Below are 27,108 nucleotides of genomic sequence, written 5' to 3'. Positions count from 1 at the left end.
GTTGATAGAGCATTAGTGCTTATTATCATTGAAACATGCAACTTTAGGAGTCAGAGCAATCCTATATTTATTAAGAGAGTCCAAGCTCTTCAAAATAAAACAACAGAACTTAAGAGAAATTAATACTCTCCCTGACACATTCCTCATATATGATTTCTTCCATAGTCATGAAAACAAGCAACATTTCTGTCCAAACCCCTATGGAAAAGTAACCATTCTAATTGTTTGCCAAGATACGACATTAAATATCCACTATATGTAGATACTAAAAACTGACAGTTTAGTTGATTTACACTTATCATTAAATTTATCCTAAACTTGTTACTAGAACAGATAGGTTTAAATAGCAGGTACGAATACATCCCTCTGCATCACACACAGAGTAACAGAAAACACATTTAGTTTACATAATCATTTCTGCAACTACATTGTGTTCACAACCATACCAATAATCATTTCTGTAACCATACTATTGCAAAAAAAACAAAGTGTATTTTGAAAAACACAAACGTTTTATCAAGGAGCAAAAGCAGCAGCAGGGGGAGGGGGAATCTACATTGACTTAATTCCCAAAGGGTTATTCTGCTACCATTTTCCCCTCCCTGTTAACCCTCTGAGGTTAAGTAATAGAAAATGGCTGAAAGTGAGAAAAAAACAAGCGAAAGAAAATGGTGTGTCATGGAAGCTGATTGGTCAGATTTTGCTGCAGAGTCCATATTCCTGAAACAGAAATGAACACTCCAAGATGAAACGTATCAGCGATTAACAGAAAAGGAATAATCTTACAGACACTGAAAGATATTTATTTCCTCTGAGTCATCCTCCGTGGCACCTTATTGATGAGTTTAAATGAAAGCCACATTCAATTCAATCCAACGCTTTCTTAAAGTCACAGCTCTTTATTTCAAGCAATACAAAGCCAAGATTTACGATTTACTGTTGTAATGGAACAAACAGCCGAAATTACATAAAGTTAATCGTGTTAAAAACATCTGAAACATGTTGGAAAGTCAGTGGTCACTTAAAAACTACATTTTTGAGGCACTAACTACAGGCTCGTTGAGCAGGAGGGCAAGGGGTTTTGCGACTGCATAATAGAACCTATAGGCAGGGAGAAGTCCTGCTTTCCAGATATGTTCGCAGCAATCATTGAATATGAAGGGGAGGTGGCAGAGTTTTGAATAAGAATTTTGTCCTCGATATCAGTTTTTAACACCCCCCCACCCCCCAATATTTCTAGGGAAAATATTTTTACTATGCCGAGTTCAGTAAATATGGCCGAGAGGGTACATACAGATGAAGAAAAATGATCCAAACAGACGTCTCTGAACATACAGACAGGATACGCACAGCCATCAAGGATCCCACGACTGTTCCCCACAGAAGCAGAAAGCACACCTCTTTGGAAATGGAGGTCGCAGAGACACCCTTTCCCCCCCCCTCCCACCACCACCCCGGAAAACGTTAGGCTTCTCCCGGGGATAAGCCAAAAGCCCTTGAGAAGGGCCGATGTCCAGGAGACGTCGCTCACGGCAGGGACACTCACACCGCCAGAGACAAAACACTGAGAAGGCTACCGAGTGCCTGCTCAGAGGGGCGGGAACGGACTTTTTGCTGCTTCAGAAATAAAAAGGAAGGAGTTGGACTACAATACCACAATAAAGACTTCAAATAACTGCAGTTCATACTCCCTCTAAAAAAGGAGTTCTAACCAATTATACTAAAGGATTCTGTGAAGTCCGTTTACACATTAAGTGCTTTACTGTAACTGCTTTTAAGAAATACAGCATAACTACGTAAGAGATAAAACCAACCTTTTTAAAGTTTCATTATCTCCAGCACTGAATAAAGGCTTGGAGGACGACTTTTTCCCAAACAGCGCTGAAGACCGTAGCGCATCGAAGGCCTACAAACAGGAACTTTCAATCCAAAAACTCGTGCACTGAGAATCAGTACAAGAACTAAGCAGCAATTACCTTGTTCAGTTTGCTCCATATCCTGCTCAACCTTGTCGAAATGAGGTTTACGCATCTAGCCTCACCTTGATCAAATTTGGTAGCACACAAAAGGAGAAAAAAAAAGGAAGCACAGCCAAACGCCTCCTTCCCCACACAGGGTAAGACTCGCAGCTCTTTCTCATGCCAATGTGGTGGCTCTTAAAAGAGCCTTTGGGTTTTCGATAGTCTGACAAAGATCGGGTTGCTAGGAGCTTAAGCGCGCTCGCCGCGGATGCGCCGGGCGAGCTGGATGTCCTTGGGCATGATGGTGACGCGCTTGGCATGGATGGCGCACAGGTTGGTGTCCTCGAAGAGCCCCACCAGGTAGGCCTCGCTCGCCTCCTGCAGCGCCATGACGGCCGAGCTCTGGAAGCGCAGGTCCGTCTTGAAGTCCTGCGCGATCTCGCGCACCAGGCGCTGGAAGGGCAGCTTGCGGATCAGCAGCTCCGTCGACTTCTGGTAGCGCCGGATCTCGCGCAGCGCCACCGTGCCGGGCCGGTAGCGGTGCGGCTTCTTCACGCCGCCCGTGGCCGGCGCGCTCTTGCGGGCCGCCTTGGTGGCCAGCTGCTTGCGCGGCGCCTTCCCGCCCGTCGACTTCCGCGCCGTCTGCTTCGTACGCGCCATCCTCCCAGCCGCACCTCCCTACCACTGAGCCACAAGTATCTGTAAAGTATAGGGTGGAGGAGCCCGCTATTTATAGACACCAGCGTCCTGTGATTGGCTACTGAGGAGACGAGAATTCTATTGGGCAATTTAAAGGGTTTGAGAAGCCCGCGCTCCGGCGGGAGGCGGGTGGGTGGCAACGGTCATTTCCCGCCCCCCCATTCCCCCACTCCCCCGCCCCCCCGTCACGGTCCGCTTCCCGCTCCGGGCTCCGGTCACCCGTGGGTCTGCCCCAAGGAACGAGGCCGGCGGCGGCAGCAATCTCTGCCACAGTGGTCACCGTCCCACGGGCGGGGAGCTCTTCTCAGCTCCCGGAACTGATAAGCCCTTTGGCAATATCCTTTTTCGGAAGCGGAAGAAAAAAAACCCTTCATTTTGCATCCTCCTCTACTTGAGGTTCAAAATAGCTCTGCCTCTCATTCAAATTTTTACTCCCTAAGCCTTTTCTTTCCCCTTCTGTTCTTTCACTTATTATCTGTCACTTCCCAGACATGATTAACCTTCTTACTCTCCTGCGCATATTCTCCATTAAAAAAAGGACGGCAAAGATACGAACATCACACTCATGTCAAACCCATGAGGCAAGCCAAATGATGAAAAAGGAGATGATTTTGTATTTTCTTTTTAACCCGGCATGGTGTGATATATATCATGAAACATTATATTCTAAAGGTCACAGACAGCATAATCCAGATGGATCTCTCTGAGTAAACAAGCAAAACTGGCTTTCGGCCAGGACGTTCAAAAAGGACAGCTAATATTTAAAGGGGACGAGAACATTGTATCGGAAAAGAAGTGTGAGTCAAATTAAAAGAGGATCATTGACATGTGCAATGAGTACTCACCTAGGGTTTATAAATGACAATCAAAATCCTACCTGGTATTTCTAAAGCTTCCAAACACAAAAATGTTTTTGTACCATTACTCACTACGAACTACTCTTGAAACTAAAATAAGGAGCATAGCTATAACAAACTACACTCGAGAAACGCTGAAGATACCCCTTTGATGTAGTATTAAGGCACCAGCACCACTCACCCAACTCAACCAGTGTGAACGACTCTTTTACTGAAAACGTGGGTGGCTCTTAAAAGAGCCTTTGGGTTAGACGATCTTCCAAACAAGAAATTTACTTGGAGCTGGTGTACTTGGTGACGGCCTTGGTGCCCTCGGAGACGGCGTGCTTGGCCAGCTCGCCGGGCAGCAGCAGCCGCACGGCGGTCTGGATCTCCCGCGACGTGATGGTGGAGCGCTTGTTGTAGTGCGCCAGGCGCGACGCCTCGCCGGCGATGCGCTCGAAGATGTCGTTGACGAAGGAGTTCATGATGCCCATGGCCTTGGACGAGATGCCCGTGTCGGGGTGCACCTGCTTCAGCACCTTGTACACGTAGATCGAGTAGCTTTCCTTCCTCGTCTTTCTACGTTTCTTGTCACCTTTCTTCTGAGTCTTGGTAACAGCTTTCTTAGAGCCTTTCTTCGGGGCAGGAGCTGATTTGGCTGGTTCCGGCATTTTACTGGTCCGCCGCTCCCTCGGTACCGCAGGAACAACGTAAATACAATAGCAGCGTCCCCCATATTTATAGGGGCGGTATGCAAATGAGATGGCTCGCAGTTGTACTCTCCTATTGGTCAGATTCGATTCCTGATGTCACAAACACCCAGACGTCAATTGGTCGTTATAGCATCGGCCATTTCATTGGCTAATATCACAATCGCAGCCTCAGCCAATCATAAGTCCTGCTGGACCCCACAAGGAAGCGATAAAAAGGCAGGGTGGAGGTTTTCGGTGCATTTTGTTCTGTTCGCAGTTTTGTTTTCTTTTGCGTGCGTTCCGCTTTTTCGTTTTTCTTTTTTTGTTTGCTTTTTGAGAAGCGGAGAGCATGTCAGGCCGCGGGAAGCAGGGCGGGAAGGCGCGGGCCAAGGCCAAGTCTCGCTCGTCGCGGGCCGGGCTGCAGTTCCCCGTGGGCCGCGTGCACCGGCTGCTGCGCAAAGGCAACTACGCGGAGCGGGTGGGCGCCGGCGCGCCGGTGTACCTGGCGGCCGTGCTGGAGTACCTGACGGCCGAGATCCTGGAGCTGGCGGGCAACGCGGCGCGCGACAACAAGAAGACGCGCATCATCCCGCGCCACCTGCAGCTGGCCATCCGCAACGACGAGGAGCTCAACAAGCTGCTGGGCAAGGTGACCATCGCGCAGGGCGGCGTGCTGCCCAACATCCAGGCAGTGCTGCTGCCCAAGAAGACCGACAGCCACAAGGCTAAAGCCAAGTGAAACTGATTCAACAAACAACCCAAAGGCTCTTTTCAGAGCCACCCACACCTTTCCAAAAGGAGCAGGAACACTTGAGTCTATGAATGCTAGGATTATTTACTGCTTCCTCGAAAACACAATGTTACCGTGATTCTATGTAACTGGAAACTTTTAGATGTACATATATATATTTAACTTAAACTGTGTTCTCCTGCTGTTTATATATCTTTTTTTTTCCTAAAAAGTTAAGATACCATACATGCCCCAGTGTGACTTAAGCTGAAAACAAATAAAAAAGCTCACTTAAAAGAACAATAAAGTATGGCTGAGAGAGCTGGTATCAATCAGCGCTGCTTTTTCTAAGGGCAGTTGGTGGAAAGGACGTGGTAAGGGCAGCCTGGGGATAGTGCTCCCGAGCTCTGGTTTCCATGGGGGAAAGGAGCGTTTTTCCCGGCCGAGGGGGGCTGTTGCGCGGGGGGAGGGGGGAGGAGGGAGGAGAGGGGAGTCCGGGGGTGCCGTGAGGGCACAGGGGGGCGTGGTCAACGGGGGCCAATCCGCGGGGAGCGCGCTGGTTTCAAATCCAGCGCAGGGATGCGGCGAGATTTCCCCGGTGCCGCAGCCACCGCCCGTGTTTAGGGGTGGAAAAGGGGACAAAACTTTTTGTACAAAGCAGCAGGAAGGATTTCCTGCGCCCCGAAGTGATGTTTTTTCTTTTCCTTTTTTTGCCATCGTCCAGGGCTACAGGCTCTCTTAGGCCTGCGGTGACATAAATCTCTCGTTGTGATGTCATAATGTAACTAAGCGCAGGACTGTAACTCGGACAGCGTCGACTATTCCGAGTAAGTGATGTCAGGGGGAATAAGTGGGAACAGAGAATCACGCGGTCCGGCAAAATAGGTTGAGACATACTTTCACACACAGAAACTACAAAAGTCACACAAAAGTATGGCAGGGAATAATCGTCTATCGGTCTGGGTTTTAACAGATGTTCCAGCTCTTTCTCTTTCATTCTGACAGCATGGGTGGCTCTTAAAAGAGCCGTTGGGTGTATCTGCAAGGGAAGTTTCTTTTCCTTTTTCAGTATCATTTACTTCTTTTTGGGCGCCACCTTCTTCGCCTTGGCTGCTTTGGGTTTTGTCGCCTTGGGCTTGGCGGGCTTGGCAGGCTTGGGCGCAATCTTTTTCGCCTTAGCTGGGCTCTTCGCCGCTTTTTTGGGCTTCGCAGCCTTGGCAGCCTTCTTGGGGCTCTTGGCCGCTTTCTTGGCCGCGGCGGCCGCCGGCTTCTTTGCCTTCTTGGGGCTCCTCTTCACCGCCGCCGCCTTCTTGGGCTTCTTGGCGGCGCTCGCGGGCTTCTTGGCCGCCGGCTTCTTGGGCTTGGCCGCCGCTGCCCGCTTCTTCGGCGCTTTTTCCTTCGTTTCTCCGGGCTTCTTGTTCAGCCGAAAAGAGCCGGAGGCGCCGGTGCCCTTGGTCTGCACCAGGGTGCCCTTGTTGACGAGGCTCTTGAGCCCCAGCTTGATGCGGCTGTTGTTCTTCTCCACGTCGTAGCCGCCGGCCGCCAGCGCCTTCTTGAGCGCGGCCAGGGAGAGCCCCTTGCGCTCCTTGGAGGCGGACACGGCCTTGGTGATCAGCTCGGTGACGCTGGGGCCCGAGGGCTTGCGGGCTTTGGAGCCGCCCGCCGCCTTCTTCGGCTTCTTGGCGGCGGCCTTGGCCGGGGCCGGGGCCGCAGGAGCTGCTGCAGCGGTGGGAGCGGTCTCCGACATGGTCGCAGACGCGTTTCAAAATTGGAGGTGGGGAAGTGTTTGAAAAAAATTATGAACAGAAGTCAGTGAGAGGTCGATATTTATAGGGAGGAGCCTCTTCGCGATTGGTGCCTGTGGGAGCCCGCCCCCTCGGAAGGGAGCGAGGACGGCTCTCCCCTCTATATTTCTGCGTAACTGATTTTTTATAGTTTTTGCACCGTATCACACAACTCATGTCTTCTTTTGTGAGGCAAATCAAGGGGAAGCAGGATGTTTTCATTCATCAGTGTTTTATGTGGAAGAAAGCACAATACTGGATGAAGGGGAGCCAGAAATGCCCCAGTCCGGAATCTGAATGAGCCTCCCGCCGAGAGGTGGGAGGAGCGGGTCTTTTTGTCATTTAAAACTGTATCTGGATAATCGAGCCTAGGAAAATAGCTCTGTCTTGTTCTTTACAGTTTCCTCTCTCAGGAGGAAGAGGAGTGAGTCCTTTTATGGCAATGCGTTAATTAACAATTCACTTCAAAGAGACAGAGGTGACACAAGACTGCCCGACAGAAGGGTCTCTTGCAAACAGGATGAAAATCGCGAGGTTGTTTTCAAAGGGCTCTTCTTACACTATTCGCATTTTTGTTTCGGAAGTGGTAAAGGACTATCTTCTTCCTCTTAACAGCCCACACTTTTTCAAAGAAATAGCTTTAGCTACTGACTACTTACTGTACAAAGTTGGACTTTGAAACCGTGTTCACTGTAAGACTTAATCAGTAGCCGTGCTGAAGCACGTAGTCAAAGCTACGAACAGCTTGAGAACTATTTGCAAAACAATAAGCTTTTTTGTTTGCTTATTGGTTTGTTTTCAGAAAGCTCAGCTTCGTTTATACGGTATATTCAACAGCGCAACCTTGAATTCGTAGATATTTAACGTTGGCGGAGTAAAATGTATTGAGCGGCTCTGAAGCAGATCTTAATTTTTTGAAGCTCCTGATTGGACTGTTGGAAAACCCCGCGCCTGGAAACTGTTGCCTCCGGGTCTCAGTTTTGGCCTCCCGAGTTTCATTTTGCCCCTCAGAATTCGTTGCGGGGGAGATGTATGTGTGCGGGGGGGGGGGGGGGGGGGGAAAGCATGACTCACTTTTCAGAACCGATCCTCACACTGAAGTATCAGAGAAGATCCCTTCTCTTTTCTACCTCTCTTGGAAACAAGGAAAGCCATTTTTCCCTGCTAATGTTCCAAACATCATCCCAGAACAGAAGTATTCCAGCATTTTATTTTCAAATGAAATATGAGTAGATTAACATCTAGTCTAAAGTAGAATTTTCACTGCTGTCGCCTTCACTGGAAACAAATTACACCCACTCACGGTAATTCAGCCACCTGAGAATCGTTTTGTTTTCTGCCTCTCCAGACATGTCTCTCGCTTGAGACAGTGCATATAAAGAGCCTGGTTTCCTTTCATAGCACTGATTAATGTTCCATTTTCTATGCCACCAAGAGCATATTCATGCCTTTTTTTTTCTTTTTGCATTTATTTCAGGAAAAACAAAAACAAAAACTGTGAATGCCAAAACCTCTTATTCTTCAACTGAAACATAACTGGAATATTTTACTACTATTGCTAGAGATCTTTCTCTTACTTGTTTGTCCTGACTAGCTGTCTGCATTTGGTGCAGAAAGATAACATATTCTATTTTATGTTACTATACTTGTTATAAATGAACACACTACCTGTCTGTGAAACATAGTTATATAAAACTCCTATATATTTTAAATCAGGAGAGAGAAATGGATCATAATAGCTATTAATTTATTTGACACTAATAAAGACACTAATAAAATGTCTTCTCTAAAAAACAAGTATTTTTATTTCAGTTCACATGAAGAATTTCTGATTAGCCCAGATCTCACTCTATAATATGTTCCAATAACTCAGTCAACCTAATTTTTCAAATGTATTTCTACATAAAGGGGGAAAGCTTTAGATTTAGGAACAGTCTATCCCAAGTATTGGTAGTCATGAAAAAACATTTAGTGTCATAGATGTCCATGCAAAATGCATGCCTCTGCTTTAAATCACTGGCTGCAGCATACATGCTGCAAACTCGTTTTTAGCCTGGTTAATGGAGGCTGCAGCATTCCAGATGGTATTTCTTAGAATGGTGTTATTCAACTTGTATTTAGTTCATGGACCACTGTTCTTCCATAAGACATTAGAAGATAATATGCAAGATGATATCCAAAAAGAGATCATGCACACTTACACAAGCATTCTCAAGTCTGCAAGCAAACAAGTAAGTTAAGTAATAACTGAACTTTCAGATTTTGGTCAACTTTGTCATATTGACTACACTGTATGAAAAGTCCTCAAAAATTATTTTCCCTCAAAACAACTCACTCTTATTTTTATCTTGAAAAAGACTATGCTTGATTGCTGTTTAACAGAACTTGAACTCAGACAGCACAAAAATGTTTTCCAGACTCTCTAGGCACTAAGCAGTCTTCCAGAGTCCTAGAGGAAAGTCTGTGTTTACTTTTTTTATGGCCTTTTACAAGAAGTTGCCTTAGGCTACAACAGTTATTAAACAGGTAGGCAAGTTACGTTTGCCTAGGCTGACAAAAATGAATGGAATTAATTGCCTGTTGCAGAGAGTATATCCATGAACTTATGGTCTGTTCTACATAAAACTTCTTTGAATACCCATGTGGCAAAGTGCAGATAAAGGTTAAATATATGGTTGGTTTTGTTTTTTCACAGAAAACCCTAAAACACTTAAACTTAATTATTTAGTTCCTCTAACACTTTTCCACAACCATCCACAGCAAACCACAAAGCAATCAAGTAGAAATATGTCTTATAAATCTGGTACAATGTAGGGAAACCTTTTGAATATATCACTCGTACAGTCCTTTTCATACTCCCTTGAAAACAGTCCTGTTTAGATGTCAAAGGAGGAAAAAAAAGTCGTTGCCATTAAGGTTTCTTTTTCTCTTAGATGCATAGTATAGGATCAATTTAGACATCGGTAACATGAAATAAACTCACAAGGTTCCTTCCATTCACAATAATTTCAGAGACACCGGTGCTTACATTCAGGAAACGGAAATTCAGCTTGAAGCCTGAAAGCTAATTATATTATAGCTGCAGAAATGCAGCAGAAACCTACATTTGCAGGTGGCAAAAGATGCTCTGTGTATCTTTAATACTTAACAAAATAACGTACTGCTATAAAACACAGCTATTCCTTGTGCATCGTTCCCTATCCTTCGCTTCTTCTGAGGGTCTCGCTACTATTGCTGTTTTGCGGCTGACTGTCGGGGCAAGTGACCGGGTTTGGGGGCGCCGCCTCGCAAAGCCGTCCCCCCCGGGGCATCGGGTCCCGCAGCCGCCCCCCGCGCCGCGCCGCCGGCTCTGCACCCATCTCTCGCCAATCCCGCCCCGGGAAGGAGCCTTCTCCCCCTCCCTTCTGCTCTCCCTCCATCTCTCTTCCTCCTCCAGTTACTTCCTCCTCCTTCCCCCCCTCCCTCCCGCCGCGAGTCGTTTCTGTGCTGTTTATCTTCAAAAAGGGAGGTCAGTCTGCTGAATGACAACGCAATGAGCACAACGAGCACCCCGGTAGCACAGCAGAAGGCCGTTGTTAAAAACACCCTGTGCTCTAGTGGTTCCTGAATTAACCGTTGGTTTTATGTTTACTTCTGTTTTCTTTTTCTTTCTTTCTTTTTTTTTTTGTTATTTATCCTGTGGCTGCTGTCCAGGATAAACAACCAAAGAGCAGGCAGGGTTATTCGATTGCTTTATTGTAAAAAATGATTTTGATTCTGCAGGCTTGATGGCTGAGGGAGAAGACATTGGACAACCTGCTTGATAAACTGCTTCCACAAGGAGCCCATCGTCATTAAAACATTTTCATCCTGTTCCTTTAGCCCCACAAAACTTGATGCACCCCTGTATTGTGCAGAAACAATCATACCATACTAACTAGGCTGACACAGACAAACCTTTCCTTCTCTAGATGGCAGTTCTATATATCACCTCCTTAGGAATCTGAGTACAAAATCTCTGCACTCTGTGTGCATGAATGATATTGCTCTTCACATATGGGTAGGAGTCTCAAATGGAAACCAAGACCTCCCCTCTTCCTACCAACACTGAAGCTTTGTCCTGCCATACAACTTCATCTGTTGCATCCTCAATTAATTTGGAGCCCACCAGCCTGCCTCTAAAATTACCTTTGGTTTTGTGAGAAAACCATAGGCATACCTGTACAAACCAGGACCTAAAGTAATTTGGAATGCTTGAAAAATTTATTAAACAAATTAATTGTTTTTTTGTTTTGTTTGTTTATTTTCTTACTTGTTTTTGAGCTTAGGACAGAAACAAAGTTGTGATCTTCAGCAAGTGCATGTAATTGAATGATAGTTAATACTGGCAGTGACCAGTTTAGAAAGATTTTTTAAGAGACGAAAGTATTTAGCACTAATGTTATGAAGTGTTCACAATTATGCAAGCAACTGCATTCTCCAGAACTTATTTCTGTAGAGGACAGTGAGGTAGCTGGATCCATGCTCATCTTTTCACTCATCACCTTCATCTCTTCTCTTTTGTTTGGAAAGAATAAAAAATAAAAGGCCTGTAAAGATAAGGACTCCTTTTAGTGAAGGAAATCTCCAATGTTTAGGCAGCTCTTCAGGCCTCAGTAACCCTTGGGCTCATAACTAATACTAGAAATTAGGTTTGACCTCATTAAACTTGAGAGATTTAGCCATTGTCTATTCAAGATAGATATGGAAGGACACCTTCACCTCCTCCCCCCAAGATGGCAGCAGTTAATTACCTCATGCCTCTAACTGTTCTGCTGTCCCCCACTGCATATATTTGACAGGCTCCAAGAGCATCCTGTGTCACACTCCTGGCCATGGCACAGAGATGCCATAGGTGTAGCTGTGTCCTCTTCACAGCTTGGCCTGACCTGTCCCTCACAGTAGCTTGGGATAGAAATGTGCCTCACTCAGCACTCCCATGATGCTGCAGAGAACTGTCCTTGGAAATCTGGCAGGGGGAAGCAGCAAGCCACAGGAGCTACAAAGGCACTTCCACTCCTTCTCCTGGAGGGAGGGTGAATAGGGTGGATAACATCCAAAGGTATAGGGAAGCTAGTCCTTTGTAATCTTTTCCTTACTACCACATTGCAAAAGACATTCACAGCTAATCCCCTTCCCACTATCCCACTCAGTCTATTCATGGATGCTCAGCATGCCCATGACCCTCCTCCCAGACTGCAGTGCTGTTTTGGAAGCCACAACTGTTTCCAGAAAGAGCTGAAGGCCTAATCAAAACTGATCTTTGCTGTTCCAGTCCAGAGGGGCTTTCTGGTGTCCTTATGGAGACCGTAAGGACATTTAGAGAGTTCAGAGGATGTTTTGCAAGGTCTGACTTCTCTCAGTGATGTGAGTAAACTTGCAGTTGACTTCGACCCTGCATGTGGTAAGAGCATAGATAAACCACACACCAGCCTCCTGACCCAGAAGCAAGGGAACATACAACATGTCCTGCTGTGGCACCTAAATACTGCAAATATCTGTGCCCTGCTTGCAAAGAAAAGCCCAGTATCCCCATGGAGTCAGAGACTGAGTGTACAGAAGACACAAGCATCACAAGACTGCCAAGATGTCCAGAAATTCCCCTTGGTCTCCATGACAACAATGTGCTTGATATAGTTATAGACTATATGAAGAATAAGAATGTAAGAATGTGGCCAACAGCTCACCCACAGCTCAGGACACCAGGAGGTGTTACTCTGAAATGGCATGATTAGGAACAGAAATAAGGCTTTCCTGTGTGAAGCCTTGTACGGATGATAACGGTGGAAACCCTGACACATCTACTAATATGTTACCAATATCTGTGTGACACAGACAAAAAGACAATATGGTGCTTCCTAGATGTGCCTGAAGGCAAGGAAGCAGAGGTCTCTGGGATAATCTTCCTTCAGAGAGCTTTGACCCACATCTGCAGTGGGGATATTTGGCCCAAAGGACCAGAATAAATAGAGTCTGAGGTAACTCCCCCTTCAACGCTGTGTGTAACAGAGATGTGAGGAGCCTCGACACCAACTGCTTCAGTTTTCTGTACACTTCTATTGAGCTGACAATTGCAAACATAGATGTAGCCTGGACTATTTCTAAGACTGGGACTAAGGAGGTATATAAGAACATAGTAAACCTATGGCGACACATTCACAGAATATCTCCTAAACTCTCATAGCCTGTGCCTTCATGACTTCCTGAGACAAACAGCAGTGTCTCTTTCATTTAATAATCTTCACCAATTTTTTCTTTTTCTTCTAGTCTAATTACTCTTCAAATCCATTTAACATTTAGTATCTAAAACATTTTGCCTCAAGGAGTACTCTGCACTACCCACACATTATGTAAAGACCTCATCAGTTTGGTACCCACATTCTACAATGCAATTTTATACCTTTAATCATCTTTTCCACTCTCCTCTGAAGTTTCTTATACTACAACTTTTTTGATTTAGAGACCAGGACTAAGCACAGTACTCAAGGTGCAGCTGTTTCACTGATGCTACAGTAGTACAAAGATACAGTGTTCTTTGTTTTGTTCTCCATTCTGCTTATAGTGATTCCTGACATTCAAATTATTTTCATTTAAATGCTACTGAACCTTGAGCAAATGTTTTATTTAGTTTTGTATTTATTATTTTCAGAACTGGGAGGATTTTTTATTAGGACCAACCTGAAGGTTGCAATAAAGGTGGAAGAAGGCAATGAGAAAGGTCCGAAGACAGGATCAGGGACAGGGCTGCAGGACAGTCAATGAAACTGGAAACTGGAAATTGGGGGGGGGAAGGGAGGTGAATAAATCAGGAGGCTGACGTAGATTTTCAACTACCGTCATCCAGAGAACCTAAAGCTTGGAGAGGCCAAGCTGTCTATACCATAGAGGTCATGGCAACGACACTACTACTACAGGGTAGGTAGCCAGAGAGTTCATATGACACCAGAAGGCTCACGGTGGGGTGTCTGCACTGCTGGCTGGTGTGGGCAGAGTGGGAAGGGCCATGGTTTGATTTGCCAGCATCCATCATGATTTTAGGACTCCACGTCCACACGTCCCTATGGTCACTGAAGTTCACATCACTTGCTGGTTCTAGGTGTTTAGTGTGTGTTCATAAACTACTAACCACCAGAGGCTTGTAGCCTCGTGAGAGCATCTCTAAAGCTTGTTAAGGTGGGGAGGATTTCAACAGAAAATTTCTTATCAGATGTGTGCATGTGTTTGTGTGTAGGCATGCGTGTATAACACACTGGAGATGTCAAAGGTCAATATCATACAGAACAACATCAATACAGTATTCATTCTCAAGATAATACCAACAAAATGAGACTATTTAACTACTATACATTGGAAAACAGAAAAAAAAAAAGAGAGAAAAGAAAAAGGTCGTTACCTTGTAAAGGCCTTGTAACTTTCTCAAGTGCCTTTTTTTTCTTTTTTTTTCTGGCTTTCCATCTGAGCTACCCCTTGCCCATGTCTGTGAGTGTGGAGATAGCCAGCAAGGCCTACTGAGGGTTGTTGAATAAACATGTCAATGATTGGAAAGGTAACAGGCATAAGCATGAGTAAAAAGAACAAAATATATAGAGAGAAACTGGTTACCTCTTGGAACAAGTTGTTACATGTTCTGACTTGTTACATGTTCCCTGTGCTGTTGCACACCTACCTCCTGGTTACATGTTTCCTCCACCACAACCTGGTGTTACTGCGGGCAGCTATTAAGGCCAAAGAGCAGAGGAGAATTTTAGGGATGTTTATGGAGCTGTCAGAGCTGGTCCCTGCCACCCCCGAGGCAGGAGCTGTTCCCACCTCAGCTGCGTGGAGGCTCCAGCTGGCACCTGCTGCTGGGTTTCGGTCCTGCCTCCATATGGAGCAAAGCGGCTTTGAACTGATATGGAAGGTTAGGCTCGTCGGCCATCGTAACAGGGTCTGGCCCTAGGTTCCTGATGAGAAGTTCAGAGCCAAATCAGAGTGAAATTAAATAAATAAATCTTAATGATGCATGTGCAGTAATTACAGCTCGAGCTGGGTGGGTCCCTCTGAAGAGGGATCCCAAACAAAGAAATCCCTGGGCAATTATACCCTGACAGTCTAAGTTCCCCCACGTGACGGTTTGGACCAATCGTAATATTTGGGTCTGGGGTCTTACTGTTCTTCATTGGGTCCCGCCGTTGTCTGTAGGCAGGCTGCTTTTTCCTTATCTTTACTGTGGTGGCTTCTGCGGATGGATGTACCTTCCTTGTAATCTTCCTTACCTTTCCAGCTTGAGCTGCCTCTGGGGCCCTTTCTTACTGAACTAGGTGAAAGTTGCTCATGTTATCTGAGCGCAGTCTAAGGCTTCAGCAAATTAAGCTACTCATGCTAAGCAAGTTTTGTAGTGCTGTGGTTAACTCCACAGTTTCAGTTCAATATTCTTTAACAGATGCAACAGTGGCGGCCTCCAGTATGAGACCACAAGCAGAGACCCAAGACAAGTTCAAACCTTGGTGAAACCCTTGGAAACCCTGCGGTGCGTGACACAAACTGACCCGCAGGGGAGCAGCTGGTTCTGGTGCCAGGTCCATCAGGTCAGTCCAGCTGAGCAACAGCAGGGACTGGGGCTGTGCTGACAAACTCAAGAGTCTGGCAACAAATCAGGGACACACTGAGCAGCCAAGTGCAAAAAGCACAATTCTCCTTTATATCGAGGGGAAGCCTCCAGTCGTGCCTATAGGCCCATTTCCAGTCTCCCAGTGGACTGCCTGTGGCCAGGGGAAGGTTGCTGGCCTCAGCAGAGATTGACACCTGGCATTCTCCAGATGAGTGGGAGGCACAGAGCATGGATTTTGCTTGTGTTTTTGCTGTTACCATTATTTTTGTTGGTTTCTTTTCGTTGTTTTTTGTTTTGCATGAAGCATGGAGTTAGACCTCTTTTGTAGTATCATCATCACATTTAGCATCACTCTGGGCATGTCTGTGTTCACCCAGACTTCTACATTTCATATGAGCATGTCCTGGGAGCATTTACATTTTCCTGGAAAGGTGATGCAGTTTCATTCCTTTCCTTCATAAATTTCCCACTGCAGTAATATAACACATTTCTCTCAAGCCACTGCTTTAGGCAGTCAAGCAAACATGTATCTCTAAATTGCAACATTTCTATCACCATCCTTTCATCTGATTTATAAAAGTAAAAGAAAAAAAAGAGAGGAGAGAGACTTTCTAAGTTGATATTAATTGAAAACAGAGCAGTTCTGTCCTAACATCATTTATCAAGTATATCTAAATGTGTGCATGTTGACTCTTACAGCATTTAAAATGTTAACGTAAATGAAAATGTTAATGATTCTTTTTGCTGTACTTCAATCTTCTTATCCTGTATAAATCTTACCTCTCACCTCCTCTAGTGTTTTAGCTGGATTATAAAACCACAATAACAGTATGGACTGTTATGGATCTAAAATAGGGATCCTAGTGGAATTCAGAGGTAAATGTGCCCTTAAATACATCTGTCACAAAATCTTACACATATGAAACCTGAAGAACTCTGCTAGAGTACATGACAGACAAGCACAAAAACACTTCAACTATTAAGGAAGAAATTTCAAGAACAAATACTCCAACGACATTTAATCCCTCTCCTATTCCCATTTTAAAAAACCTATTCCAGCAGCTCCTGGAGAGTATATTTCTGCTTTCATCTTCTAGCTATCACTTGGTACAGACACTCCTGAAAAAGTTCTTAAAAGTCTGAATTTGCTTTTCAATCTATCTGAGATCATTCCCATTTAATGCCATACTTGACACTTTGTAAGAAGCTATCTCTTCTGTAATAGATGGAGTATATTTCTTGACTTAATTAAAAAAAAAAAATCAACACATTTGGAGTAAGTTTCTCTGTAGGGATGCTTGTACAAGATAAAATAAATTGGGTACTTTTGATTAATAAATTACTTTTTTAATCCAGTGTGATATCAACTGTAGTCATGGTAACTGTACATAATCAGTCTGAAATTGCTGCTTTTCTGACTTTGTTTTTATAAATTATAGTCCCTAGGAGTACATAATCCTTCTAAATGTGTGCAGTGGATCCACATGCACATCCTGCTGAACAGATCAGGGCAGTTGTTTGCTTGTTCATTTTTAAGTAGAAGCAAATGGCTCCCTTATAGGAATGAAATTTTGCTCATGGATCTGAAAGGGCAAACCCAGTCCACAGCTCAGACAGCTATCAACAGCCTCTGACTGAAGGGATGGGATGAGGCAGGTTGTGAGCACGCCATGGGCATGCAGCACATGCTCCACAGAGTGCTGCAGACTTTGGACAACCTAACCCCTAGGGGCCTTTGCCAAAAAGTGCAGGTGAGACCAGGTGAGAGTAGCTGTTGTGCAGACTGGAGCATTGCACAATGCCTAGAGATATGGGATGTTCTCATCTTTGTATGAGCATCCTATTCACTAGAAAGCAAAAAAAAAAAAAAAAAAATCAGGTGAATTAACCCCTTCATAAATTTGCCATATTTTGTGTTCCTGTCAGAAGTGTCAAAATCCTTTCTAAACATATGGGATCTTTATTCCCCTGCTTCTTTCAGCATCCAGCTGGTCAAACTATTTCCTTGTAGCTCTGTTCCTACTTTCCAGGCACTCCAGCATCACATCCTAGTGAGAAGCAGAGCTGGTAATGGATCAGTTGAGGATAAAATATGGATCAAAGGCATGGTTTAATGTCGGGGTGCTTGGGACAGCAGACCTTGAGGCATTTGAGGGCACATTGCTTGTGTGAGAAGAATAAAAATGAGAGGGGTTTGAACAGTAGGTAGAGTTCAGATCAATCAGAGACATGAGAGGACACCAAAAGGTTATTGCAACACTGGGGTCTGATGCAAAGTGAGGCATGGACCCTTCCCCAGTCTTTCTTCTCTGTGGCTGTGTGCTGGCACACCTACTAAGAGATCAACAGCTCCTTTAGATAACAACTAAACAAGTTCCCTCAAAATCCCCCCAAACTCCCCCAGATCTCTGAAGGAAAAACAAGTTTTGAAATGTACAGTTGAAGAGCATGATATTTCAACAGCCTTCTCCTCTAAGGCATGCCTTTGGGGAAGGTCAGGGGTATGAACAAGAAAAATGAGAAGAGAGGTCAGAGATTCAAAGCTGATGCAGAAGAGCAAAAGAGCGCTACAACTTGCTATGACATACCTGGAGTGGGAAGACGAGTAGAGCTGCACGCTCTCTCTCTCTCTCTCTCTCTCTCCTGCCCTCTCCCAACCTCTTCATTCTCTCTAGGGTCCCCTGGTTGCTACCCACATCAAGGGAGACATCTCAAGGCTCTACCATCTAATGCTGTGTGATCAGAGAAAAACAAAACTCTTCACCCTCCCCATACTGTCTTGAGTTATGGGAAAAGCTGCACTGTAAAAATGATTAATAGGTAGTTCATGGATATGCCCTTGTTGGTTCTGGGAGTAAAGTAATCAATGTGAATGGGCCACCAGGAGTGAAGAGTGAACAGTGGGCCACAAAACATGAGCAAATCAAGATGTCGCTTCAGAAAAGAAAGCTTCACTCCAGAATTCAGTAAATGAGAATTGCTCTACATGCTCTTCTGCTTTACCAGAAAGTGGAAGTGTCTGAACCTGCAAATACATGCCAGGATGTATGTTTCTCCTTTTGGTTTCATTTTATCTTCCTTGAGGAGTTCTGTAAAAGCTCAATAACATACAGATAATTTCACACCTACAGCTGCTCACAAAGCATTTAGAAAGATACCATGCACATGCAATATACTGAAATAAAAAACAGCAAAATTAACCTTTCTCTAGTTTGGTACAAAAAAGGTAAACATGGATAAATGTAACTTGACATTAACAATCAAGAAATGTAGGACCATTTTCCTCAAATCATCCAAGCACAACAACATAATATAGCAATCTGTTCCACGTACTAGTATATTGCTGTCATGTCTACAAAGATTCTGTGTAAAAACACTCATAGTAAGAATTTAGGCTTTCTAACACGTCTTTTATCCTTTTTGAAGTTAAGATACTGCTTAGGGCAGGGACAATTTATGCTGTTAGCTGTTTTGGCTCCTCAGCTGGGTTGTCACACTTCTAAAAAGTCACAGACACAAGACAAGGAAAAAAAGTTTATGCTTTTTTTTTTTAATTCAGGAAAGATTAATATTCAGAGGATCAAGAAAATATCATGCAAAACTACACAAAGTTGACGCTTCATGAAAAAAAGTGTTTAAGCACCTAGTGTATGCCACAAAAAGGAGAGTCAGCAAACTAACAAGAAGTGAAAAAAAGGTGCTAAAATAGAAATCTTTTAGCAAAGTGCTAATCCACATTTAAACACACTAGGCAGGGGAGATGAACATGGCAGCTTGCAAGGTGGAAATTCCTACTGACCACCTATGTGAAATACCTACAAGAATATAACACCTGAACCATTTGAAGTCCTTGGGAGAAAAGAAAGCAAAACTATAGAAAAGATCTACAAAAATGTTACATGATTAAAAAAGGTACCAGATGACAAGGAAGGAGTATTTCTTTTAGCAGTCTTGAACAGAAGTCGTCATTTGAATCTAGCCAAATATAAGGGAAATAGGTACTTACCAGTGTCAGCAAAAATTTCCATGATATTTAATACTGGGGGATCAGCTCTTGATCTAGAGAAATAACGGGCAAGGAACAATACATTTTAAAAGTATGCAGAAGTCTTATAGAGATTTCTATTATAATATATTCATGTTTTAACCAATAAATAGAGGAGGAAAAAATACAGAATATGAATCCTTTCTTTTTTTCCTTCTGTTTTCAAAGCTTTTTACTCCATTAATCATTTCAAAGTAATTATGGATTAGAGTAAATATAATAACCTGTATAACTTCAAGGACATCATAGAACTCATGAACAAAAAAATTAGGGGATGTTTGAATAACTGATTCAAACTTGGTGTAACAAAAGGGACATAATTATTGTTGCTCCCCACAATACTCTTACGCTAGAACGTAAGAGTGTCAGAAGAACTGAGAAGCCAAGTGTTGGTTAATCTATGCTTCAGATAATTAGTTTATGTAGAGAACATTACAGTTACCTTTATTCATAAGAACATTTTACCATATCTTGCATATTTGATTTATTCAGCTTCTATTTAGTGCCAATAAAAGAGGGTATTTGGTTCTTACGAGAAGAATAACTGGTCTGTTAACTACTACTCTGCAAAGCCACCACAATCCTTATGCAAACATAGGAGCTTCATCTGTGCCCACAGCTCCTTGAAGGCTGATATGAAAAGGTAAATGTGTCTTAGCTATTGCTGTGGCCCTAAACCCAGTGTTATTAATAAGGACTGACACGAACACTACAAAGTAAGAAAGCTACATACCAAACAAGTTTTGTGAAGCCAGTGAACTAATACATGCTGAATTAAATAATGTAGGTATTTGAAGGATAAAGATGGGGGGTGGGAAAAATATTTCAGTGAAAAAGCACATAAAAAGGAGCAAGAACTTAACAAAAATATGATAATTCAAAGGGAGAGGGTAGTGAAATTAGTATGTAAAACTCCTTAGGGTTAGAAGCACTAGTATGGACCCGTTAGGAAAAGGGGAAAAAAATGGGAGACTGAAAGGGGGGAGGGGGATTAAAACAAAACGACAAATACAAGTATAAGCAAACATGAAAAACAAAAGCTGTATGTTGCATGCAAACATAACGAACCAGCCTTGACAGAAAAAAAAGGCTTGGAAAGAAGGAGATGGTGAATTGCATCCGTTTGGACTGGCATATACGTCGAGCAAACGAATCCTGTAAGAACAAAGGGGGAAAAAACTCATAAACATTAATGATAAACTAAAACGCGTAAGATGCATGGGGGAACGGGGGCAGGGAGGGAAAGCAACGTGCTTGTGCACGCAGGGGACGTTGGCGCTTGGCAATGGCAGCGCCCCGGGAGACGCTTTGCGGCCCCGTGGGTGACAGCCCCACCACGCCGTGGGGCCAGCGGGCAGCTCCGGCAGGAAGCCAACGACCGGGGCTGAAACGGCCTAGGTAGGATCCCGGTACGCCCGCGGGCGGCTCCTACAAAATCATGAGTAGGAGCGCAACACCCCGAGAAGATAACGTGGAAGAACTGAGGCACCACCGCCGCGCCCCGCCCCCCGCCTTTGTTGGAGCGACGCGAAATGGCGGCGGCGGCGGGGCGGCTCCGAGGGGGGCGGGGCAGCGGCGCTCCCGGCCTCGCGCCCCATTGGGCGGAAAAAAAAATTTGAAAAAGTTGAAATTGGAAGAAAGAATGTGGACATTTTTGAGATGTAATGAATATTGGAAGAATTTAAGTAGAAAGCAAGATATTCCTGTTAATAAAAATAAAATATGTATTTAAGATTGAATTGAGAATTTATCAGGAATCAGATACTCAATCTGTTTTCTTGTTAATTGCAGAAACAGAAATGTAATTGTTTAAAAGACTATAATGATTTAACAATATTAAGAATTCTGACATATTAAGGTTTTTTTCTGATATGATAGAAGAATAAATGCTCTTTGGTGGAGTGTTACTCTGTATGTTTAGACAAAGGTGTCTTTATGAGTACTTTTTTAATTAAAATGTCTTGTGGCTCATTACACAGTTACAATTATACATTCATTCATTAGTAAAGGAGAGCATGATGTTATGACTGGATAACTTGGCATCACATAACTAAAGCTAAAATGTTGCTTATATTCTTTTGCAGTCCTTAAGGGACATTCAGAGTTTATAGACTCACTTGGTTTCAGAGGAGACAGATTTCATGGGCAGAAGAATCCTATCTGGTGTATGTAATTGTAGTTTAAAATGAGTAAGACTGCTAAAATCACAACAAAACCGAGTGCTCAAGGAGATAATATGAATAAGGATAGTATGAGAGATCCTGGTGCAAAGAATAAAAAATATCGCTTATCTCATCAGACTGTTCTTGCTTTTGTGGGGGTTTTTTTGTTTTTCTTTTTTTCTTAGCTGAACACATAGGCACAGTGCTATAAAAACAAGGACTTCCAGCCTACTGTCCAAAATACTGCTGTCTGAAGGAAGGCTGAGGACAGGGTGGGACCTTTCATCTTCCCTGTAAGGCTTGTTGGTGCATGTCCCTGCTGCACACAGCACCTAAGCTGGGGAGACACAGAAGCAGCTATCAGTGTTGGGGACAGCAGCTTCTTGCTGCTTCCCCGATGCTCAGGCTCTCCGCTTTAATGCCCCCCCTTCCTCCTCCCGCCAGTGTCAGGGAACAGGGTGGGTGTTCACCTATCTCAGTCTGCCCTGCCTCCTCTGCGGCTGCCACTGACCTCTGGACCAGCTAGGACAGAGCCAGAGAAGGCAGGCAGGAGCTGCATCTGCCTTTTGAAGAGGCCTAGGGGCATAGTTCTCCCTTCCTCAGCAAGGCAAGAGGAGAAGCTAGGGTGCTCCATCTTCTAAGCATTAAACAGTCCTTGCATTTGTTGTGATCCTTACAGCTTCCTTTTGGCATAAACTTTACCTGGAAAAGTGGTCCATGGAGAAACCCCTCCTTGGCAATGGCAGTTCTTCTCACAAACCTCTATGAAAGTCTGGGACTTGACATGCCACTCTGGACAGTGTGGCCTGGGCTCCTAGATTTTGCCTCAATAGCAGAAAGAGGCCGTTGCTCATGTTATACAACTCTGAAAGAGAAAAGGTAGAATGACATGGGACAATCTCAGCAATGTTAAAATCCACAGGTCCTGGTCTAGGAGTAAATTTGGGGACAGAAAACAGAGGCAGATCTTTTGGTTTTATTTTTGTGTGTTTTTTTTTTTTTAAGCAAACCAGCTTCTTCAGACGAACACTATCTATTAATCCCTTAGAGTCTGTTGGTTAGTTCCAGACAAAAGTGACAGGCGATGTAGTTCTGAGACACTCACTTCCAACAGGTTTTGTGAAGATCAGATAAGGAGTAAGAACAAATCTGGGTTAGACCCTTTCCTGAGTAAAAGGGACTGATACGACCTGAACAGCTACTGCTTGGTTTTAGCCTGTCAACTGAAGAATCAGCACATAACTGTAGGCCAGTTAATTCTGATGTACTTCTTAAAGAAACAGTTAGGGAAGAACTGGAGAGGGCTGAAAGCAAAATAATGGGGGCAGGAGGGAGTTGGGAGAAGATCAGTAGATGTCTATAAAGGAAACTGAAGTTCTTGAAAAGAAGGGAAGGTGAAACTTTAGAAGCAATGGTGGAGAAGCTGAGATTATTGCATTGTTGGCATGGTCAGGCTATAGGGACATAGAAATCAGGTTTTTATTAAGTCTCTTGATAATCTAAAAAAAATGTTCATGAAAGGAAGTGGATGGGAACTTCTTAAGGTCATCCATCCCACTTTAAAAACAATGGAGATGCCAGTAACGGACCAAGGCCTTGGAGTGTCCAATAGACATAAACCCTTCTAGTTAGGAAACCTGAGCCTGAAGGCAGAGAACAGAGAAAAGGCTTCAATAGCAGCTCCAGTGCAACTCAGGACTCTCAGAACTTGACTCCATCACCAGCCCACATCGCACTGCTAAACGTATCGAACTGTGGGGCACTGTCTTTTCCCTGATGGTGTTTCCTGCAGGAGAATACCTTGTCTTACAGGCTAGCAGCTTCCATCCTTTCAGTTAATTTCTTCAGCTGGAAGTGTCTAGAAAGCAATGAAAAGACACTTTTCCATGATAAATGTGAATCTGATGTTAGTGTTTTGACACTATGGCTCCTGGGTGGGATCTGCACAGATTTTTCAGGAATATACCCTTTCTAATGCTGAAATCCAAAGTCAGAAATATAATTCTTCTCTGTCAGTGCTTGTTGCCCAGACTGGCTTCAGGAAAAATGGAATTCACAAACCGTATCTTACCTCTTATCCCACACTCTGCGGCCTCTTCAGCCAGGACTTACGACTTATCTTATGAGGAAAAGCAAACAATCTGTGTATCAGCTTTGGCTTGCTGAGTACACTGCTGATTCCAAAGGCTCTAGGGAGAAAAAAAAGTCATCCAAAGCAAACAAACAGAGGAGGAAAAAAGACTTTTAAAACCAGTAGAATGGATGTGAGGTGATTTATCTTGGTTTCTGAACTTCATTTCATTTTAGTCGAGTGTACTGCACTATATGGAAAACAGGGAAAAGAACGAAGGAGAAGTCCCAGGGGAAAGTCCTACAACAACTAAACCATCAACAGGACATGTTTAGCAGAGGGTGTTAGCATTATTCCAAATATACTAATGCTGAATCACAGCTGTCTACATGGATGTGATTATTTTGGCAAATTATTTTCTAAGTGTGTGATGTAGCTTAGAATCAAGTCTGAGGAATCTCCTTTGAGGGCTATTGGTAGCTGTTGGGAGATCTTTTAGATGCTGAGAACGAAACATTAAACCTAACTGTGTTATATGCTATATACATAGCCATCAGAAGTAAAAGTATTCTATCTTTATATTTTAAATTCTTGAGTGTCACTATCATCTGAAGACTTTCTAATAACTTAAGTATTCTATAAATACATGGGCCAGATCATTTCAGCAATATGAAATCATTGCACTGGAAAAGCTATGAATTGGAAAAAAAAGGATAAAGGGAGTGGGGGGAGTTTTCTGAAATGGATGACTTTTGATGACTTGAGATTTCTAAAGACAGTGAAGAAAAGACAAATCATTACACTGATGTGCTCTTTCCTGTGACAGTGGCTGTATAAATGCAGCTAATAGAAACAAAAAAATGTGTTCCGAAAGCATAACCATAAGCAGAAATAATAGGAAGACTATGAGCTTTTATGTATCAACAAAATGTATGTCAGGTACAAGCATATACCTGAAAACGAACATGTACATGCCACATTGCTAAAGCATTTAAAGCAATCTGGAAAAATATTTTGCATGCATTCATTGTATTGACAGGCAAAGCAATTTCTTCACAGGAACCTCACTCCAATCAACAAAGAAAGGTTATTTCATGTTTCAGGTTCACAGCAACGTGGCTGAAGCGAAGAAGTTAAAACAGAAAGAAACCACACGAACGAAAAAAAACCACGAAAGAAAGAATCAACTAATCACGCTAAAAGCTTCTTTTACAAAAACGTGAATGAGCCAAAGCGCCGCCGGCCCCCGCCCCGAGCCTTTGTTGGAGCGACGCGAAATGGCGGCGGCGGGGCAGGGCGGCTCCGAGGGGGGCGGGGCAGCGGCGCTCCCGGCCTCGCGCCTCCATTGGGCGGATTTTGCTGCAGACTCGCGGACGGCGCCCGCCGGGGCCCGGCTCCCCCCGCCGAGAGGGAGCCGCCGCCCGCGCATTTCCTGCAGCGGCGCCCGCGCCGGGCCCGGCATCCTGCCGCGCCGCGCCGCCCCCCCACTTCCCTCTTGGCGGCGCCCGCGCGCGAACGTCCCCGTCCCCAGGGAGCGGGCGGAGAGGGAGGGGAAGCGGGCGGGGAGAAGAACCCGCCCTTGGCCTGCCCCGCAGTCCCCAATCAGGTCGGACCGGCGGCAATATAGGACGGGCGCGGAGACCGCTTCCCGCCACACGCAGCTTGGGTCGGGAGCGGCGCGAGGATGTCTGGTAGAGGCAAGGGCGGGAAGGGGCTCGGCAAGGGGGGCGCCAAGCGGCACCGCAAGGTGCTGCGCGACAACATCCAGGGCATTACCAAGCCTGCCATCCGGCGCCTGGCTCGGCGCGGCGGCGTGAAGCGCATCTCGGGGCTCATCTACGAGGAGACGCGCGGCGTGCTGAAGGTGTTCCTGGAGAACGTGATCCGCGACGCCGTCACCTACACGGAGCACGCCAAGCGCAAGACGGTCACGGCCATGGACGTGGTGTACGCCCTCAAGCGCCAGGGACGCACCCTCTACGGCTTCGGCGGTTAAGCTACTCTCGAGAACGGTCGCGCTGCTGCAACACAAAGGCTCTTTTCAGAGCCACCCAAGCACTCGAGAGAAAGGGCCTAATCACTGTTTATGTTAACGATGTTTAATATTATTGCCAGTTGCACTTTCTCGGAAAACGGGGGCGGGGAGGACGGGCAGTTGCTTGGCGCTTAACCTCGTTTACGTCTCCCCCGTGCACCTTTAAGGCAAAAGTTGCTAGGACAGGAGAAATGCACCGACAGCCCTCCGAAAAGAGGGAGACGGGGGCAGCGTTTCAGTCATACAGCTCCTCAAAGGGGGCTCGGCAGGAAAGCGTCTCTGCAGCGAAACCTGGCAGGCGGGGGGGGGGGGAAGGGCCCTGCCCGCTGCCCCCTCCCCGCGGGTCGTCTTTTAAACGGGAGCGAAAGGGACAGGCAGGCGCAAAAAGAGGCACTCGCGCATAAGCGACAGGCAAAGCGGGGTAGTGCGAGAGCCACGTCCCAGCGCCCCGCCAGCCACTGGCTCGGGAGCAGCGGGCTCACGCGGGCAGCCCCTAAAATGGCGGGACCTTTTCCTCCCGCGCGCTGCTCCGTGAGCGGGGACAGGGAGGGAGGGAGAAGAGAAACGGCTCGAGACACTTGTAGCACCCCAGGTACTGCGGGGGGGGGGGGGGGGGGGGAGAGAACAAGCTGCCAGCCCCGGGCCAGCACGCCCTCTCCCCTCCTCCTGCTGCAAGGGGCCTTGCGGGCCAGACCCCGCCCTCGACTCCGCTCCCCGCCACTTCGAGCCCTAACCCGAGCGGCCCGGGCTCGCCGGGGCTGAAGGCGGGCAGGAAGCGGGGGGAGGACGCAGGGAAGCCAGCGCTAGCTGCCGCTGCTGCGCCTCGCCTGCCGCGCCGCCAGCTCACATTCCCGGCAGCGCCGAAGCCCGCGCCCGGCACGAACCACCAGCCTGCCCCAAGAGCGGCGAGAACAGCTCTCCTCCGTGCCAATGTGGTGGCTCTTAAAAGAGCCTTTGGGTTTGGCGGTCGCGAAGAAGCGCCGGCTCCGGCAGGAGCCTCAGGCGCGCTCGCCGCGGATGCGCCGGGCGAGCTGGATGTCCTTGGGCATGATGGTGACGCGCTTGGCATGGATGGCGCACAGGTTGGTGTCCTCGAAGAGCCCCACCAGGTAGGCCTCGCTCGCCTCCTGCAGCGCCATGACGGCCGAGCTCTGGAAGCGCAGGTCCGTCTTGAAGTCCTGCGCGATCTCGCGCACCAGGCGCTGGAAGGGCAGCTTGCGGATCAGCAGCTCCGTCGACTTCTGGTAGCGCCGGATCTCGCGCAGCGCCACCGTGCCGGGCCGGTAGCGGTGCGGCTTCTTCACGCCGCCCGTGGCCGGCGCGCTCTTGCGGGCCGCCTTGGTGGCCAGCTGCTTGCGCGGCGCCTTCCCGCCTGTCGACTTCCGCGCCGTCTGTTTCGTACGCGCCATTCTTCTCCCTACACTTCTCTGAGCAAGCGAAAAAAAATCCTGGGCTACTGCGGCCCCTATTTATAGTACGCGG

The 27,108-nt window shown here is 45.8% G+C and overlaps 5 protein-coding genes across 5 annotated transcripts; 2 read left to right on the top strand and 3 right to left on the bottom strand.

Moving 5' to 3' along the window:
* Positions 1-50: 50 nt before the first annotated feature.
* Positions 51-27,108, bottom strand: LOC135329542 (uncharacterized). Its single transcript, XM_064520687.1, has 3 exons — positions 26,631-27,108; positions 4,715-4,888; positions 51-2,639 (listed from the first exon to the last, which is right to left on the bottom strand). The coding sequence occupies exons 1-3, from the start codon at positions 27,033-27,035 to the stop codon at positions 2,211-2,213; spliced, it is 1,008 nt and encodes a 335-aa protein (XP_064376757.1). The 5' UTR covers positions 27,036-27,108; the 3' UTR covers positions 51-2,210.
* LOC112983603 (histone H2B 8) lies at positions 3,709-4,211 on the bottom strand. Its single transcript, XM_026100829.2, has one exon. The coding sequence runs from the start codon at positions 4,168-4,170 to the stop codon at positions 3,790-3,792; it is 381 nt and encodes a 126-aa protein (XP_025956614.1). The 5' UTR covers positions 4,171-4,211; the 3' UTR covers positions 3,709-3,789.
* LOC112983588 (histone H2A-IV) lies at positions 4,397-5,242 on the top strand. Its single transcript, XM_026100807.2, has one exon. The coding sequence runs from the start codon at positions 4,541-4,543 to the stop codon at positions 4,928-4,930; it is 390 nt and encodes a 129-aa protein (XP_025956592.1). The 5' UTR covers positions 4,397-4,540; the 3' UTR covers positions 4,931-5,242.
* Positions 5,982-6,719, bottom strand: LOC112983561 (histone H1.01-like). The gene has a single exon (XM_026100755.2). The coding sequence runs from the start codon at positions 6,666-6,668 to the stop codon at positions 5,997-5,999; it is 672 nt and encodes a 223-aa protein (XP_025956540.1). The 5' UTR covers positions 6,669-6,719; the 3' UTR covers positions 5,982-5,996.
* LOC135328273 (histone H4) lies at positions 25,187-25,688 on the top strand. The gene has a single exon (XM_064511208.1). It carries the CDS (start codon positions 25,276-25,278, stop codon positions 25,585-25,587), a length of 312 nt encoding a protein of 103 aa, XP_064367278.1. The 5' UTR covers positions 25,187-25,275; the 3' UTR covers positions 25,588-25,688.

Source organism: Dromaius novaehollandiae, chromosome 1, assembly GCF_036370855.1.
Source record: "Dromaius novaehollandiae isolate bDroNov1 chromosome 1, bDroNov1.hap1, whole genome shotgun sequence".
NCBI classification, from domain to species: domain Eukaryota; kingdom Metazoa; phylum Chordata; class Aves; order Casuariiformes; family Dromaiidae; genus Dromaius; species Dromaius novaehollandiae.
This window is presented reverse-complemented; position numbering and strand designations above follow the sequence as displayed.

Coding starts and splice junctions, on each gene's coding strand:
- LOC112983603 (XM_026100829.2), bottom strand. CDS start 4,170: ATGCCGGAACCAGCCAAATCAGCTCCTGCCCCGAAGAAAGGCTCTAAG.
- LOC112983561 (XM_026100755.2), bottom strand. CDS start 6,668: ATGTCGGAGACCGCTCCCACCGCTGCAGCAGCTCCTGCGGCCCCGGCC.
- LOC112983588 (XM_026100807.2), top strand. CDS start 4,541: ATGTCAGGCCGCGGGAAGCAGGGCGGGAAGGCGCGGGCCAAGGCCAAG.
- LOC135329542 (XM_064520687.1), bottom strand. CDS start 27,035: ATGGCGCGTACGAAACAGACGGCGCGGAAGTCGACAGGCGGGAAGGCG. Junction 4,889..26,630: donor GGCGCATCCGCGGCGAGCGC/GCCTGAGGCTCC, acceptor CTTCTTGGGCAG/CAGCACTGCCTGGATGTTGG. Junction 2,640..4,714: donor TCCAGGATCTCGGCCGTCAG/GTACTCCAGCAC, acceptor GCTCAGTGGTAG/GGAGGTGCGGCTGGGAGGAT.
- LOC135328273 (XM_064511208.1), top strand. CDS start 25,276: ATGTCTGGTAGAGGCAAGGGCGGGAAGGGGCTCGGCAAGGGGGGCGCC.